At 36.8% G+C, this 19024-nt stretch overlaps 1 protein-coding gene across 1 annotated transcript in view; it reads right to left on the bottom strand.

The window, feature by feature from the left end:
• Positions 1-720: 720 nt before the first annotated feature.
• ABCC4 (ATP binding cassette subfamily C member 4) overlaps positions 721-19024 on the bottom strand; it is a 141994-nt gene continuing 123690 nt past the window's right edge. The window contains exons 26-27 of the mRNA XM_015824442.2: positions 4976-5110; positions 721-972 (exon numbers count right to left, since the gene is read on the bottom strand). Of these exons, the coding sequence (XP_015679928.2) occupies positions 865-972; positions 4976-5110 (243 nt within the window). The 3' untranslated portion in view covers positions 721-864. The remainder of the gene's footprint in view (positions 973-4975; positions 5111-19024) is intronic.

The following is a 19024-nucleotide window of genomic DNA, read 5'->3' as shown; positions in this document are numbered from 1 at the left end:
CAAAACTAGAAAACTACATTTCCCCCACTTGAGAAAGAGGTGTCCAGCACCAGGGGTTTCAATGTGTCAAGGGTAGCACAGCTGTGAATAAAAATATGTACCTGATTGTGTTATTTCTTTAGAACAGGACTATTCCACGTTTGATCTCTAAATGAAATTCAGCTCACTGGCTATCAATGCGTGGTAGAGAGAGGGGATCAAAAACAGAGGACAGGTATTATATGAATCTGGGTGGTAGTATTCGGTGTTAAAACACCACAATTTATTCTGCTTCTCCTTTAAAGAGAGCTTCTGGAATACAGCAGATTTGGCTTTAAGGATTCTCACTCAGGAAGCTGATTCTGGTGAAAGGTTGTACTGATGCAAAAGCAGAAATTAATTGCACAACCATATGCATACATTTCTCTGCCTCTGCATAACAAAGCCACACTATATAAAGGACATAAGTACAAAACAGACCATGAATGATTTAACAGCAGCACGTTCAGGAATCTTACAGTGGAATGTCTGCTCTCTGCTCTGGCGTTATTAGAACAAATGAGGAAGTTGCGAATTCCTGAGCAAATTTATCCTTCGTAGAACAAGGCTTCAGATTTTGTGGGGCAAGCTTCTTTTTGCTAAATCCACAAAATTAGGCACTTTAAGAAATACAATTCTTAAAAAAAATCTGAACAATAGTGTATGTAAATATAAGGAGCAAGGACTATTTTTTTAAAAAAATCTATTTTTCTTCAGTGTGACAATTGATATTCCAGTGCAAAAACAGTTTGAATGAACAGGAAGATTTGTCTGTATTTTGATAGGGTTACATTCTGTTAAAGGACAAGAAAAGAGCACCTGCCCCCTCCCAATGGTTTCATAAGATCATAGAGCAGTCTCAAAAATTATTAGTCCTTGAGATTCAGATATTGATGGATTGGGGACTGCTTGATCACTTGGAGCAACTTCTGGATAATTCTTCTTAAAATAAACCTAAGAAGGAAAATATTGTATGTTAGATTTACGGTAGCTTATTCTGAAGCCTGTCACTTAAGGATATATATCAAAGGTAAAATACACATTTTAAATCCTTTTTATTTCTTTTTAAAAAATAATAATAAACCTGCCTTCATTTTCAGTAAAGCATACATATTTCAACATATATGGTAGTTATCCTACTAAAAGTGTTAATAATTCTGATCAACAGATAACTATCATTTGACATTAAACTGATAAATAAAATCCTTTTACTGGCTCAGAAATGGAGATAAAAACAGGGTGACAAAGCTGCTTCAAAATCTAGTGTCTGCGCAAGGGCTTTTCATTTTCACACATAAAAATAGGCACAATAGATTTGGATGTGAATATCAAGGTTGTAATCCCTGCATTTTACAAACTATGATTGACAAGCATTGAAAGTTCAGGATAGATGTATGAAATATCCCAGCATTTAATTTGCAATGTGGCAGAGTCACAGAGCTTTATAGAAATATGATCTGGGGAAAGGGTGCCACAATAATGAAAGGGAAAGGCAAAACAGGAACAATGGCTCTAGCAAGCAACTTCTCTAAAATGTAAGATGATACCAAATAATAGAATAGTTCTTTGCTGAGCTTTTGAGTTCTTGAATTCTACCAATTTCGTGCTGAACTGCCAGAGATACAGGTTTCCTGATAAATGTATAATCAGAACATAAAGGAAATGAAATCCTGTCAAGTTTCACTGTTCCACAATCATCAGTTTTTAGTAGTTGTATCATATCTCTGCTCCCTGACAGATGTGGGTAACAAAATGAAATAATGTCAAGACTTGTGTGCTCTTATCTGAAAATGTGTTTGGGTGAAAAGGGGCTTCAAAATGTATTTTTCCCAGAAAGGAGAATGTCAAAAAGTTTTATTTAAAACACATAAAATGCACTATCTTCCACATAGCCGACATATGTCATGAGTTAGGCCTAATATTTATGCTTTCTGGTAAACAGTGCCGTGTTTATTTGTAATTTATATCATTGGGTGATGCTCCAGGCAAAGTTATAAATAAATTGTTCTTCTCATATAAAGAGATGGGCGACGGTCTAATAAAAATTTTACATGTATTTGACAGACATGTATGATATGCGGTTTCACTGTTCTTATTAGTCACCTTTGCACATCTTTATGATAAAGACTGCATTTAAATTCAATCTAGCTTGCCAACTTTTAGGGGGGTTTTTTCAGGATCTTATACTTGATAGAATTACAGGGAAGGCAGAACTATTCTCATTGCTAGATTTCTATAATGCAATTAGATTTATTGCTGAAATGCCATTTCCAGAACCGTTATTTTAGGCAAAGGCCCTATTCTATAATAATTGGTAAGTCCAATTGTAAAACCTTCTTAAGAATCTCTAAATCCAGAACCTATTTTGATGTTCTCAGACCTTGAAACTGGTATGTCCCTCAGAAATATTAACACTAGGTTTTTGTATTTCTCATATATTTGATTTATATATTTCTTTAAAATAAATAAGAATACCGCAAATTGATGACAACAGTAATTAATTGAATGTGAGGGGGTTTTTTTTTGAAGAAGTTCTTACTGAATTTGAAACTTAAAGCTTTTCTTTACAGAATTGTTTGGAATCTAAGTTGATGGGAGTGGAAAATTTATTTCAAATATCCAGCACTTGGAACCAAACATCTCTTGTTCTACCCAGATGTTTGTATTTCAAATATTATTAATTTGATAGCAAGTCCAGAAGAATTATTATAGTTTATTTTATTTTTATTTTATACTTATATTTATATTTATTCTATTCTTCCTCTTGGAAGAGCCCGATTATTCCATTTTTAAATTATACTCAATTTGCTCTCTGTTCATTGGACTTTTTCTGGAATAGTGATCAAACTTCTAGTCTTATCTAATTGATTGAAGGGAATAAATGAATAACTCAGTACTTTTTACTCAGCTAGATTGATGAATACTATTAGAAAGAGATGAAGCAATTGATAAATGCTTCCCGGTTCCTTAATATGGTAACATCAGATTTTGGAGGGGAAAAAATCAGACCTTGTCTGGAACATCTAGGCTAAGGAAAGTTCTACAATTGATGGTGATTTAATCCCCAGCTTCATTGGATGAAAGTAATATATGATTTCTTTACAATCTGAGTTTATGCTGGGTTTTGGGATTTGATTTGATTTTCCCTTTCTGACAATTCCAGAAGTGCATATTAGAGGAAGATTACTTAGTTTTGTGGCCTTCATTGTCCCCATTTTTCCTATTTATGCAGCTCCAGGGAAAGGTCATAAAGAATTTCTGGATTAGAATCAGATGGATCATCATTATGGTAATAGTAACAATGCTGAGGCTATTGCTTTTAGTTTCTTCATCAATTAGTACCAACGAGTCTATGGATATCTTAAACTGTTTTCTGAGCTGAAGTGATAGACTGGATATTGAGGCTTAGTTAAGATAAGATGGAGGTATGGTTGATTTATTTGGGATTAGGAGTCCAATTCTATTCTGAATAAGATTACACTTGCTTCTGAAACATATTTTTGCTTCATTATACTCAAGAATCAAGTGGTCTTATTTTCATTTTGTATGTTGTGTTAGTGGGGCTTCAAAAGAATATGTGTTTTTCTTTTTGCTTCCTAAATTTGTCTTTTTAAGCAACCATCATCATCACTTCCACCCCTGCACTTTCCTTCCCCACCCCCCCAGGAATAAAGCTGATAATCGCCTTGTGTCTGATTTTTTGTTGTTGTTATGATTTCAGCCATTCTCTTAAAATCATATGCCCCAATGATTGGAGGGCCATAAAGTTTATTTAGAGCCAGTTTGATATAAAAATTAAGGCATCAGGCTAGAAAGCAGGAGACTGTGAATTCTAGTTCTGCCTTGAGCATGAAATCAGCTAAGTGGCCTTGGGCCAGTCACTTTCTCTGAGCCCTAGGAAGGAGACAATGGCAAACCATTTCTAAAGAACCTTGCCAAGAAAACTACAAGGACTTATCCAGGCACTCTCCAAGAATCAGACACAACTGAACAGAAGAAAAAATAGGTAGGCTATGGCCTTGTTCATGCACAAATAGTATCAGAGGGCAGGTAGTCCTCAATTTACAACAGTCCATTCAAAGTTACAACTGCACTCAAAAAAGTGACTTAAGACCATTTTTCACACTTACAACCATTGCAGCATCCCCTTAGTCATGTGATCAAAATTTGGAAGTTTGACATCTGGTTCATATTTATGACGGTTGCAGTGTCGCAGGCTCATGTGATGTGACCATCTTTTACCACCTTCTGACAAGTAAAGTCAATGGGGAAGCCAGATTCACTTAACAACCATGTCACTAACTTAACAACTGCAATGATTTACTTAACAACTGTAGCAAGAAAAGTGATAAAATGGAGCAAAACTCACTTAACAAATGTTTCACTTAGCAACATAAATTTTGGGCTCAATTGTGATCATGTCAAGAACTACCTGTAGTAAGAAATTTCTAAAACTAAAATTAGACAATTACACACACACACACACACACACACATGATGAAATTTATTCATCATATTTGACTTTATTCATAAAATTTCCCTCCACTCATGAACAAAACTGCAGTTTTATTTATCAAAAGCAAGGGAATTTGATGGAGCTTCACTATAATCCTGGATTTACTGAGTGGGAAGAGTAAATGAGTCCAGCATCACACTGTATATCATCTTCTACACAAGTTCAAAAACAATCCCAATCATAGCTCTTTTCTGCAATGGGAGCATATGATTTTCCACTCTGGGTATATATTATTCCAAATCCCAGTAATAAAGAATGAAAAAAGGCTTTATAATTGAAAAGCTACAAAAGCTTTAACTATAGTGGGGAAGATGGGATTTTCTGAAGCCCTGAATATGCTACCTTGTGTGGAAATTCAATCATTGAGACAAACTTAATTACAACATTTTGTAGAGGAAAAATGGAGGGGGGGGGGGAAGTGGAGAAAGAGACATGCCTTACCTGTTTGGCTGTTTCTAGGATGGAGAGAGCTTCAGCCTTACCCAGTTGTTGAACCATCTTGTAAAACAGGCTCTCCTGTTCTTGCAGCAAAATGTATGGCTCATCATATTCTTTCAGGCGTCCCAAATCTAAGACCTGATGAGTTGGCAGAAACAAGTTGCTTAATAAAGGTGAATTTTGGCAGCAGCCAACAGGCGTCTTCATCCCACTTGATTTGCTCCTACTTTAGCGCATATTTACATGGACTCTGTGAATACTTAAGCTACAATTAATAGGGGAAGTAAAGAAATAAAGATTCTCATTTTTGTAATTATATTTGTACAGTGGCCAGCCTGCTTTAAATTCTGTACAAGAGTGAGGTTGATGGAAAGGAGAATGAAGGCCAAAATCTTAACCGAAAAAGTTTTGACTAGAAAGCGGAGCTTAAGGAAATGCCACCAAGGTTTTTTTGACAACACACAAAGACTCATTCCACACAATGAGACTGGACACCCAGCCAATTTTTGAGGGGACTCAAATGGCAATCACACAATAGCTTGCAACCAAATGTTCAATCTTTATTTTTTCAGATGTACCAAACAGTTCTGACTATCAAGTATACAACCAATGAACAAGGAAGCATTGCATCTCAGATGTGTAGGACTATCCCCATCAGCCTCAACTTATATGGCTAAATACAAGAGTTGTTGAAACTATCCACAATTATGGTTCTGCTGCACAGATTCTGGGCACCTTCTCAGGTAACCTTCCAGCTCTTGGGATGCCATCTAAAACTCACTTTTTTTTTTTTTGCTATGGCCTATGGAGTATAACTTCTCTGGTCAAAAATCCTCAACTGCCATTGAATCAATATAATGCTGATTTGCTTGCATGCTTTGTACGAAAGTCTGCAGCACAAAAGTCTGTGTGGAGTAGTGGATCAAACCAAAATTACACACATTTTAAAAATTAGCCTGTTTGTTTAGAGATACCTGGCACAGGTAGTGGTCGACTTACAATTATAATTGAGCCCAAAATTTCTGTTGTTAAGTGAGACATTTGTTAAGTGAAGTTTGCCCCATTTTACAACCTTTCTTGCCTCAGTTGTTAAGTGAAACACTGCAGTTGATAAGTTAGTAACCTGGTTTTTAAGTGAATATGACTTCCCCACTGATTTTGCTTGTCAGAAGGTCATAAGAGGATCACATGACCCCAAGTCATTGCAACCGTCATAAATATAAATCAATTGCCAAATGTCTGAATTTTGATCACGTGACCATATAGATGCTGCAGCTGTCGTAAGTGTGAAGAATGGTCATAAGTCACATTTTTCAGTGCCTGTGTAACTTTGAATAAGCGGTTGTAAGTCGAGGACTATCTGTGTTCATTCCTTTTGGGGGGGTGTCTTCATAGCTAACTTTCTTTATGAAACCCCCATGGAAAACGTTAGTCTCATTCATCAACTGGCAATGTTTCTAGACACCATTGTGAAGGAGTGGAAATGTCAGGAAATTCAAGGTCAGGAAACAAACACTTCAAGATCAGGAAAAAAAAATCTAAAAATGCTACAAAAATGTTCAGCGATACAATAATAGAACCTTGAATTCTGTCGAAGATTCCATCTGCCCCATCTTTTACCCAACAGAATCAAGGCAGAGTTATTTTAAGTTGTTTCTCATGCTTTTCATTTTCTTAGGACTGAGTTACTGTTTCTCCTCCCTTAACAATTCATCCATTCCTTCCCTACTCTCTGCTCTGCACTGACAACAGTCAACATGTTGAAAGGTATACTTAACGACTGCCCTGTTTAGCGACTTAGCGACTGCTCTGTTAAGCAACTGCTCAAAGTTACAACAGTGCTGAAAAAATATGACCAATCAACACTTGACTCTTGCAGGGTCCCTGCATCCAAGTAGTCAAGGTTTGGGTGCTTTGAAACTAGCAGGCATTTACGTTCATTCCAGCCTCCAATGGTCACATAATCACCATTTGCGTGTTTCACAACTGGCTTCCAACAAGCAGAGTCAATGAAGAAGCTGGCGGCCAAATCGCAACTTGTGGTCACGCGATGTCTCAAAGAACCACGATGACTTGCTTAATGACTGAATGGGAAGTAACATCGTAAGGCTGTGGGTTCACGTGATGTTTCATTTACCGACCACGTTGCTTAGTGACGGAGTTAGCAATTGTGGTTGGTAAGTGAAGACTACGCTTCAGCCCTATTTTCCCTGCATCTCCTTCATGAAAAGCTCGCTCACACTGAACAGGGCTACACTGAGAAAGATTAATTTGCCGGGATAAATGTGTAGTTTTGCCCCTACGATTTAGAAACTACGTTACACAATTTGCTTTTCCCCAACAAAAATAAATTGCTTGCAATTTTTTTTTTTAAAGGATGACTTTCTGAAGACATATGAATGGAGTTATGGTCATAAAAATTTAGCAGCTTGACACTTCTTTTTCAAATAAGCTTTTTTTAAAAAACAAACAAACAAACAAACAGCCAGTGAAAGACCAAAAAGTCCATTGGAAATAACACCCCCCCCCCCGTATCCCCACACACCTCACAAGAATACTGTAAAATCCAAACAATCCTATGTACAATTTGCTGATCTGAAGTAATTCCCATTGTTTCACCTGGCAAGTGTGCTTTGAATCACGATCTAATTAAGGCTACTCATTTAGCTTTCCATTTTAATATTATATGACACTGCAAATATTCTTGTAATCTCAGAGCTACTATTCTCGACACAGATTTAAATTCCTTCTCTTTATTCTGTTTTATTTACACATACAAGAACACATTACAAATCTTAAATTCATTGCACCCTCATTGACTATGTTTAATTATAATTAAAATCACCTTTCTGAAGGGTTTAAAGATAACTGAATCTTTCATCTACAGAGCACCAGCACAACAATCAAGATGTCCTATAATTTTGCAAGCCAATTTAGATGCCTTGAATGTGTAATTTAAAAAGCAAAGCCCTTTATTGAATAACCACTCCCTTAGAAATGAAAGGAGGGAAATCCAGGCTGTAAATATAGGCTTCATCTTCCAAAAAGAGTGAAACGTTTTCACTTTGCATTAAATAGAGCATATCCTGCTTTGTATGAAAATGAGCCTCTGTGTGGCCACCAGTTTCTATATACATCTTTCTTAAGCTGCACTTTAAAGAAATCCTGTCCAATTATTTTTTGTGTGTGTTGTGCTTTCAGCAACAAAAGAGCAATGCTATTAATTACTTAGTACATGGCCATATGAAAGCCTCCAAAATTGCAATAAAACAGAAAGGAAAAATATTAAATACATAGTAATCACAGGATCACCCAAAGCCCAAAAGTCATCCCAGATCACTTTAGTGACATGGCGAAGGCCATTTATACTGTGCGGAAGAAGGTGATGTTAAACCACTCCTGCATTTTTACCAAGAAAATCACATGGGCAGACACTATTAAATGATTGACAATATTGTTGTTGTTATTGTTGTTAGTTGCGAAGTCATGTCCGATCCATTGCGACCCCATGGACAATGTTCCTCCAGGCCTTCCTGTCCTCTACCATCTTCTGGAGTCCATTTAAGCTCACGCCTACTGCTTCAGTGACTCCATCCAGCCACCTCATTCTCTGTCGTCCCCTTCTTCTATTGCCCTCAGTCTTTCCCAGCATTAGGCTCTTCTCCAGTGAGTCCTTCCTTCTCATTAGGTGGCCAAAGTACTTGAGTTTCAACTTCAGGATCTGGCCTTCTAAAGAGCAGTTGGGGTTGATCTCCTCCAGGACTGACCAGTTTGATCGCCTTGCAGTCCAGGGGACTCGCAGGAGTCTTCTCCAGCACCATAGTTCAAAGGCCTCAATTCTTTGGCGCTCAGCCTTTCTTATGGTCCAACTTTCACAGCCATACATTGCAACTGGGAGAACCATGGCCTTGACTATAGGTACTTTTGTTGTCTCTGCTTTTTAGTATGCTGTCTAGATATAGTGCCAGATAATGGGCACCTCAAGTCAGATGCCATTCAACAGGATACAGATAATCCTCAATTCATGACCAGTTGTTCAAAAACTGATCGAAATTATGATGGCACGGAATGAAGGGGAGTTACAACCAGTCCTTGGGAATTCTGGCCATTACAGCATCCTTGCAGTTAATGACTGCAGTCTGGGTGCTCAGCCCATACATCTGCCAAGGTTGAGAAACACTATTATAGATGCAAAAGTTGGATTTTAAAAAAGCGGAATGGAAGTAGTATTGATCCTTTTGAGTTTTGGTGTTATAAAAATAGAGTACCATAGACAGTTGGGGAAACATGCAAATGAATGATAAAATAAAACCATCATGGTCCTCACACAGGACTCAAAGGACCAGACTCAAATAATTATATTTTGGACACTGTATGCAAATACCCAGTTCCCTTGAGAAGTACATAATACTTGAGAAAGTTGAAGGAAGTAGATGGACTGATGGCAAAGTGGATGGACTGATTACAACAGCAATGAATATACTGCTGAGAGACCTAAAAGACTATTCTAGAAAAAGTCTATCTTTGTGGTTGCTAAGAATCAATACTGACTTGATAGTATCTAATCAATCAATCAATTAATCATCCGTTCGGTTTAAGGTTAATCATGATTATGATGAACATTGAGGGAAAGAATAGAATAGAATAGAATAGAATAGAATAGAATAGAATAGAATAGAATAGAATAGAATAGAATAGAATAATGTTTGTTGTCACTTTGAATGTACACTAATTGGCAGACATTAAAATGAAATTTCATTGCATACAGCTCTCAAATGGTCACCACCTCCGATATACACTACATAAATATGATAAAAAATAAATAAATAAATACACAATTATGCATATACCCACATATATTATATGACACAGAGAAACAACAGTCTAGTTCGGGTTATGTATACATGTGCATGGCGAGAAAAACAAATCTTGCGAGTGTACCAGATGGATGGCATAGGGAACAAAGCTATTACTAGTACTAGGTAACTAGGTATGCCTAGTCTAACAATGAGAAGGACTGAGGGTGATAGCCTTCTAGTACTTGACGGGCTGTCACAGAGAAGAAGAAGCTGTCTTATTCTCCAAAGTACCTGAAGGCAGGACATGAAGTCATGGGTGGAAGATCATTAAAGAGAGATCCAATCTAGAACTAAGAAGAAGTTTCCTGACAATGAGAACAATTAATCAGTGGAACAGCTTGCCTCCAGAAATGTGGATGGTCCATCCCTGGAGGTTTTTAAGAAGAGACTGAACAGCCATTTGTCCAAAATGGTATAGTGTCTCCTATTTAAACAGGGGGTTGGACTAGAAGATCTCCAAGGTCCCCTCCAACCCTATTATTCTATGTTTTAAATTGACATTTAAATTGACACCAAATTTAACTCTTTTTCTGGTTCCAACCTCCTCTTTGCCCAAACAACCATTGTTGGGCTATTATGGCAAAATATTCACAGGTCTGAAAGCCAGCTTTGCTACCTCTCTTGGAGGTCCTCCATCAAGGAAATAATAAAAATGATCACCTAGAAGCTGCTTCTTGCCCAGAAGATGGGAGGTGGTCCTGAAGGATGGGCACTCAAGGCAACAGTGAGTCACTGGGACATACTAAAGTTCTGGGAAGTTTCTCTCTGTGTTACCTTAAGGGGCAAAGTTAATAACTGCAGTATATTTATCAGTTATGTACAGCTTCAGACATGGAATCTATCCTTGCCTAGTCACATAGGGAGACGGCTATTCAGGAGCTGAATACAGGTAGTCCTCGACCTACGACCATAATTGAACCCAAAATTTCTGTTGTTAAATGATACATTTGTTAAGTGAGTTTTGTCCCACTTTACGACTTTTCTTGCCACAATTGTTAAGTAAATCACTGCAGTTGATAAATTAGTAACCTGGTTGTTAAGTGAATCTGGCTTCCCCATTGACTTTGCTGGTCAAAATGTCACGAAAGGCGATCACATGACCCTGGGATCCAGCAAAGGTCATAAATATGAACCAGTAGCCAAGCATCTTAATTTCAATCACATGATCATGGGGATGCTGCAAAGGACGTAACTATGAAAAATGATCACACATCACATTTTTCAGTGCCGTTGTAACTTTGAACAGTCACTAAACAAACTATTGTAAATCAAGGATTACCTGTATATTTGCAGAATGAATTATGAAATGTGTCGTTAAAAATGGTACTGCTTATTTGAAATTAATTAGAATATTTAAAGAGCACAAAGGCATAATGTGCAGCAGACTAAATGAGCCATTTTTTCATATAGAGATGTTTTTAAAATAAATATATATATTTTCAGAAATATAATTTCAGCTAGCACTTTATTTTTAAGGATTAAAACATTCACAGAAACAGATGACCGCAGATAGAAAATTCTAAACAAGATGAATAGTATATGCCATATTTTGTATATCTGTTCTGGATGGCATCTTGTCAATTAATTAAGGCTGTCAACTCTTGAAAGTAAAAAATTCTATTTTATGAGCCATTTGCCTTTTAGAGTTTTGGGTGCACAGCAAGTGGCATAAAAGCTTTCCCGTCTACAATAGCCAAATTCCTACCCACTCATTGCTAACTCTAATCTTCAAAATTTTATTTTCGGTATGATATCTGCAAACAACTATCATTATTAACATTTAATGTTATAATTCATGAAGGGTAAGCTAAATTTTACTTGGTGAATTAGATATTTTGTTGGTGCAATTTGCACATAAACTGTTCAACTATACTTACTCTTTTTTCTTATCATACTTATCACTTGAATAGTCCTTCCAGATACACATTGTAAATTTGAAGATTACAGGTAGAACCACAGAAAGTACCCTCACAGCTGAAGTTAAGAGGACAATGGAACATACAAATAAAGACTTATTGATGCTTAGGTTGCTGCACTGGGAGAAAGGGACCCCAACTTATATGAGCTAAATTGAATATTTTTCAGGGATATACATATACTGCACATAGAACATATAATAATAGGGTTGGAAATGATCTTGAAGTTCTTTTAGTCCCACCTCCTACTTAAGGAGGGAACCTTATACCATTTTGGATAAGTGATTGTTCAATCTCTTCTTGAAAACTTCCAATGATGGAGCACTCACAACTTTAGGAGGCAAGCTGTTGCAATGATTAATTGTTCTCATTGTCAGAAAATTTCTTCTTAATTCTAGCTTGGATCTCTCTTTGTTAAGCTTCCATCCATTACGTCTTATCCTGCTCTCAGGTGCTTTGAAGAAAAGATCAATCCCCTCTTCTCTGTGACAACCCCTCAAATATTTGAAGACTGCTATCATGTCACCCCTAGCCCTTCTCTTCATTAGACTAGTCCAGGGGTAGGCAACCTTGGCTCTTTTATGACTCGTGGACTTCAACTCTCAGAATTCCTGAGCCAGCCATGCTGGCTCAGGAATTCTGGGAGTTGAAGTCCACAAGTCATAAAAGAGCCAAGGTTGCCTGCCCCTGGACTAGACATACCTATAGTAGTTCCTACATCCATTTATTGTATGGTTTAGCCTCCAGACCCCTAATTATCTTTGTTGCTCTTTTCTGCACACTTTTTAGAATCTCAACATCTTTTTTATATCGTGGTGACCAGAACTGGATGCAGTATTCCAAGTGTGGTCTGTGCAGTATAAAATACTAATATCATTTTACATGAGCTTGATATTATCTGTCGGTTAATGCAGACTGCATTGGTCCTTTTGGCAGCTGCAACACACTGACTCATACTTCAGTGGTTGCCCACTAATACATCTAGATCCCTCTTACAGTTACTGCTGTTGAGCCAGGTGCCACCTATTCTACTTCTGTGCATTTGATTTGTCTCGCCTAAGTGTAAGACCTTACTTTTCTCCCCACTTAATTGTATTTTGTTGGATAAGACCCAGAGTTCAAGTCTGTCAAGATTCTTTTGGAACTTGAGTTTATCTTCTAAAGTGTTGGCTATTCTCCTCTACTTGGAGTCATCTGCAAAGTTGATGAGTTTCCCATCTACAGCAATATACGCTGCCTTGTTTTGAAGATCACTATACAAATCTTAAACAAACAATGAAATAATTATGCTACAGAGTAAGGGAATCTGTATTGAACAATGTACCATATTTCAATTTGTTCATGGTGCATATTTTACTTTGCTTCAAAAATTTAGATTCAACAGTATACAGGAAAGCTTGCTAAAATTTGAAACAGATAGCAGCAAACATGCAAATCCTAGCAAAGAATATGGCTCCTAGAGAAAACTGCACCGCTCTTTCAAAGTATTATCGCCAAACACAATCCAAAGCACTCCTGGAGATCAGTTCTGAAGAACTGCACAACCCGACTCAAGCAATTTGTGGTCCACCAAACCTAATGCAGCTCAGAACTACAACTCAGGGTTTTTCCAGTGCTTGTGAGACATTCACTTCCCAACCAGCATAAAAAAACAGGATTTATCATGTACAATCCCTGGCTTTTTCAGTTTTGCATCATTCTTAATTGTGGGTCGGGTTTTATTTTTTTTTACAGCCATTCTACATGAAGCATGAACAAAATAAAATCTACCGTGATGAGACAAAAGCCAAGGAGATCATGGGATTTTCTTCAATGTATCTACATAAACATAAAGTTCAGCAGAAATTTCCATCCTCTGAGAATGTCTGAGGTCTGCATATCTTTGAAAAACAACTTGTTGGAATGAAACGGTTAAAGAGAAGAAGGTGGGAGCATGCAGGCAGTATGAGCAACCTAAGTGAGGTCACATCACAGATGTTGAAGAAGAGCCTTCGGCAAGGGATAGGTACTTCTATTCCAACAAATGCATATATAAATTATAATCAAAAGCTTAAACATCAGCCAAGTTTCTGACATTCTTGCTTAGTCTGAGAAAAAACTTAGTTTCAGGAACTGAAGCCATGAGAATGAAGGAAACCTATTTATAACAACTGTTGTAAAGTGAAAAAAAATGGGGCAGAATCCAAGCATTAACTATTTGTATTTAATTTTGTCATTAAATTACACCTAGATGGGAGGGCTCATCATACCTTCTCACAACTTATTTTTTTTGTTCTAGTTACTACCACAGAATGCAAAATCTGTTACATTCATCATACAAATCAGACAGTTCCTGAGATATAAGACGAGGCAAAAATAATCTGAAATGATAGAAAGGCAGTAATATTCTAGCACAGAAGCTGAACCAGAGAACATGATTTGAATACCGGATTTCACATAAATGAATTGGTGTGACCTTTTCCTGAGATATCGATTAGGTTATTCACCAAATATGAACAAATGAGTCTCAATCACGAAAGCATCTCTCGCGCTGCTGCTACCTTGGCCCTTACTTTTGGCTTCTTGTTGCATATAGTAACAGAACAGTATCATCAGAAGGGGTGATTTGGGGAGCAAAGACAAGGTAAGCAGATGGTGATTCCCCTCTATATCCATTATGTATGAAATGAAATTTGTCTTATAGTTATTGTTGTACATTTGTCAAGAATTACGAACTCAATGAGAGTGGAAAATATCTACTACCCTGAACTCATAGAAATTCTTGTCCTGGCAAGAATTTTAAATGATCTACCTGACCAAACATATCTATAATTTTATAGATAATGTTTACAGTGATAAGGGCTCAGAGCAATGTTTCTTCTTCCCAGATCAGGATAGGCCAATATTCAAGAAATTCTAAACTCCTTCAGTAGCATAAATGGTTCAGCAGTTAAAATCAATTCTTATGACAGAAGTAGTTGGTACAACTTGATAATCACAAGCTAAGTTGTACCCTGGCAGGAAGGTTTTTCTATAAATCATAGGCAACTTCTTGCTGCGTTGAAAATATATATATATATATTTTCTTCTCAGATGACTATTTTTTTTACCCAAGCAAAGTTTAATGTACCTATTTTAGAGCAATAAACTTCACTAGTTCTTTCTAGCTACATAAAAAACAGAAATTTTGAAAGCTGTAATTTTCTTAGGTAGTCAGACATTCAATCTTTATAAAACAAAATGGTGGTACCTCTGGTGTATTACGGTGTGAATGTGATAAATTATGAAACGGAATGAAGAATGCCTATTTTGTGCCAATGAGCTGTTACTCATTAGAAAACTATAAGGATGGTTTTCTTTAAAAGGCCTGTTATTTATAAATACACAATTGATGAAAGTAATGTAGAGCCTTGATTTCAAACAATCTGAACTTATTTTGTCATGCAAATAGATCTTTGGAATGCTCACATAAAACACAGGTGTCTGTTTATTATTCTAGAGTTTTGGGTGTTTTATTTTATATTCAATCTTCTATAACACGGGTGTCAAACTCGCCGCATCATGTGACATGTCGCGACGTATTGTGACTTTTTTTACATTGCCGGAGCTGGGGTGGGCGTGGTGTCCATATGGTGCAACCGGCCTGCGGGCCAGCAGTTTGATATCCCTATTCTATAAGTATATCTTTAATATCATTTTTCTACATACTTCCAAACTGTAGGTACCTTGAAATAAATTTAAAAGTAGTATTTTTAATGCAATTATTTGATTGGAATGGGATATGCTTACACGTGGGATGATCTATGATTATCAGAACAGCTTTTTGACTTCAGTCTAAGTAATCTCCAAACTAGACTCACAGGATACAAAAGAAACTGCTTGGAAAAATAACAACTGAACTAGATTATCAGCCTGTGGACTTTCAACCCAATTTCTAATATCTCTAAGATATCAGAATAACTGTTTGGTTAGAAGATTTAATCTGGAATTAAAAGAGCAGGTATAGTTGCTCTCACACCCAAGGATACTAAAACCTTAGAGTTGGATTTTTTAAAAAAAGTATGTATATGCTATGCCTTCAATTTAAAACAAAATGCCTTTTCTATTTTGAAATTCCACTGAAATTTGTTTAATATTAGCAACTGCTGTGGAGACTAAAGCAAGATTGGGATATACCTTGGTGACTGCTACAATTGCTGCAATCCTAGAGGTTTCTTTCTGTTAGGTAAAATGTTGAGGAAGAAATTCTCTGCTGAGATAACCAGCAAAACCCAACAGAGATTCACCACACAAATTATTTTCTTCTAGCCAGGAAATGTTATCAAAACTAGGGTAACTCCTGGGTATACCCTTCACAGTATCTGTAAACCACTCCTAAGACTTCTAATTCACATTCTGTACTTATTTATAGATTTCCTTCAAATTTTATAATGTGGTTCAATTTTCTAGAATTTTCCTCCTTAAATAAATAACGAAATGTGGTAGGGTGCTTTTTTTTGTCATAGCACAAAGTAACAAGCCTATAACAAAATTAGTTCTGATTGAGCAACCTATCAGCCCAGCAAATAAATAATAATGATCCTTGATACGACCACCAAGCCAAAACTGTGAGGAAATCAAAGAGCATCCAACCCACCAAGGCATTCCAAAAGTTTGATACAAAAAGATATGGTTCGACTTGGCATCTAAAACTATAATGAAATGATATCTAGTTGGCTTCAGCGAAATACATTCCCAAGTGTAGGCATTTCCCCACAAGGCACCTTGCTTCAGAAACAGGAAGTGAAATTTGCCATGTGTGCAAATGAGTCTAAACCTCTGGGCAAATGAAGAAAATTCAGATTAGAAGAGATACTCTCCAAGTATTTAACAGATATTTACAAGAAACTGAAACCATGAGTCTAGAAGTCAGATTGCCAGTGCAACCGGACCAAAACTGGAACAAAACAGCTGCTATGAATGTATAACTGGACAGTCCTTTTCAAGCTGATTTCCATCTACCCCGGACTGTGAAAAAATAAAGATCTTAATGGTCTCATCTGCATTGATGTCTTTAATTCCATAACATTTGCGATCACTCAGATCAGCCATGTGACCAAAACCTAAACAAGTAACAAGTCTTGTCTGGAAGGTATCCCATTCTTTTACCCAACTGCCTATAAGCCACTGCGCGTAATCAGATACTCCAGTTGCTCTGCCCTCTGAAATCAGTTCCTCTTCCTCTTGCACAACTTGGCATTAGAAGGAATCCCTTATATGCATGTACTGGTTCTGGGCTTTGCAGATTGCAATACACGGGCAAGGGGAGGGAGCATTGCTAACAACATCAATGTACAACAACATAAAAACAATAGGGGGTCTGGAGGCTAAATCATATGATGAATGGTTGAGAGAGCTAGATATGTCTAGCCTATCGAAGAGAAGGATTAGGGGTGACATGATAACTGACTTCCAGTATTTGACAGGCTGCCACAGAGAAAAGGGGATTGATTTATTCTCCAAAACACCAGAGGGCAGGACAAGAAGTAATGTTGTTAAAGACAGATCCAACCTAGAAGTAAGGGAGAAACTTCCTGACTGAGATAACAATTAATCAATGGAATAGCTTGCCTCTTGGAGTTGTGGGTGCTCCATTGCTGGAAGTTTTCAAAAATAGACTGGACAACCATTTGATCGGAATGGTATAAGATCTCCTGCCTTGAGCAGGGGGGTTGGACTAGAAGACTCCAAGGTCCCAGTTGAATGATTCTATGTATTAGCATGCAAACAATAAATAGTATACCCAACTCCCAGGAAAGCGCTTGTATCTTGTTGAACAGCCTTGAGCAAAAGTAAAATCACTGCTTATATACCCTTGGCCTAGTATATTATAAAGGTGCGACATTGCATTGTTGTTGATAAATGCATGTGGATGATTTTCTTATTTTTCCCTTCCTACTAGGTTGGCATGTTATGTAGCCTGAGGCTGCATCCCCTATTTAGTTTAGATATTTGAATTGCAAATAGCATGCTAAAATCACGCTGGCATATTCAGGCAGAAAAAAGAATGTGTAAACAAGTTTTCTGGACACTTAAAAAAAAAGATGCCCTCCACGATCTGAAGAGCAAGCTATGACAATGATACAGGAATTTCCTAAGAAAGGACACAGAATATTAAGTTGGAGAGATCTCCTTTTCTCTCAAAACTTATTAAGAATAGCTTAAGATGGCATACTCAAAACAGCAATAAAGAAAAACCAGTTGAATGAAGGAAAAATATTCCAGTAATATTAAAAATGTGAATTTATTAGTTGTTTCAAATTAAGTCAATAACAGAGCATGTACTTTGCAGGCATTTCTATGAAGGGCTGGAAAAGAATTGTACTATAAACTTTTGGAAGATGAGTTCCATATGTCTAAATCCATATATAAAATCAGGGTTTGACTTTATAAAATAGCAGCCTAAGCTGTTAAAAACACAGTAGGTAAGAACAACTCCAAAAGTTTGATCATAAATATCTGAATCGAGGAATGACCCATAATAATGGGCTTTTCAAAACAATTGTCTCGCTAGCAAAACAGAACACTTTAACATCTTAATCTGACCACTTGCACATTCTAGCAGTTTGTAAACACTACTTTGAAAAGTGAACAACATACTAACTTAATGAGGTAATGCATCATATCAGAAAGGTACATAATTTGTTCTAGGAACTTTTGGAAGATACTGATTATATAAACCCACATCAGCAAGTGCTCAGATTAAATATCTGTGTCTGAAGTTTTTTAAAACAACAACAACAAGAAGAACTCTAGACCTCTTATCAAATGTTGAAACAATTGTCTACCAAGTTCAGTGGAATCACATCGTGAAAGAGTGGCTGGGAGGTGGGGCATTGTTTTGCAGTTATGCCATTCTGAATGTTGGTACTGTAGAAAGATATAACGGTTTTGGCTCCACGATCCTTGAGATCCAACTGCCACAGAAGTGATGCTGGAAATGCTCCTCAACTTGATATTAAAATTCAATGAGCAGCAGCTATTTAAAAAAGTTTATATTTTTAGATAGTGAACTAACTCACGTAAACTAGGGAGTGACCCTAACATTTTGAGAACATGTATTTTCTTAACAGGGATGTTATTATTTACTATTAATGTGAGTACTATTTTGTTTTAATATATTGTAAAAAGTGATGTCTATTGCTGGTCTATGACCGTAATAAAGTTATAAGGCATTTCAGGCAAATTGTAGTGATGCCTTAAACACCCTCAAATCAAAGGAAATGAACGTCATTTTTCTCTTCAGTGACCTTATTCTG

This window comes from Protobothrops mucrosquamatus, unplaced genomic scaffold (genome assembly GCF_001527695.2).
Source record: "Protobothrops mucrosquamatus isolate PMUCROS unplaced genomic scaffold, P.Mucros_1.0 scaffold2236, whole genome shotgun sequence".
In the NCBI taxonomy this organism is placed as follows: Eukaryota; Metazoa; Chordata; class Lepidosauria; order Squamata; family Viperidae; genus Protobothrops; species Protobothrops mucrosquamatus.
Note: the sequence above shows the minus strand (reverse complement) of the source record. Positions and strands in the feature narration are given on the sequence as shown.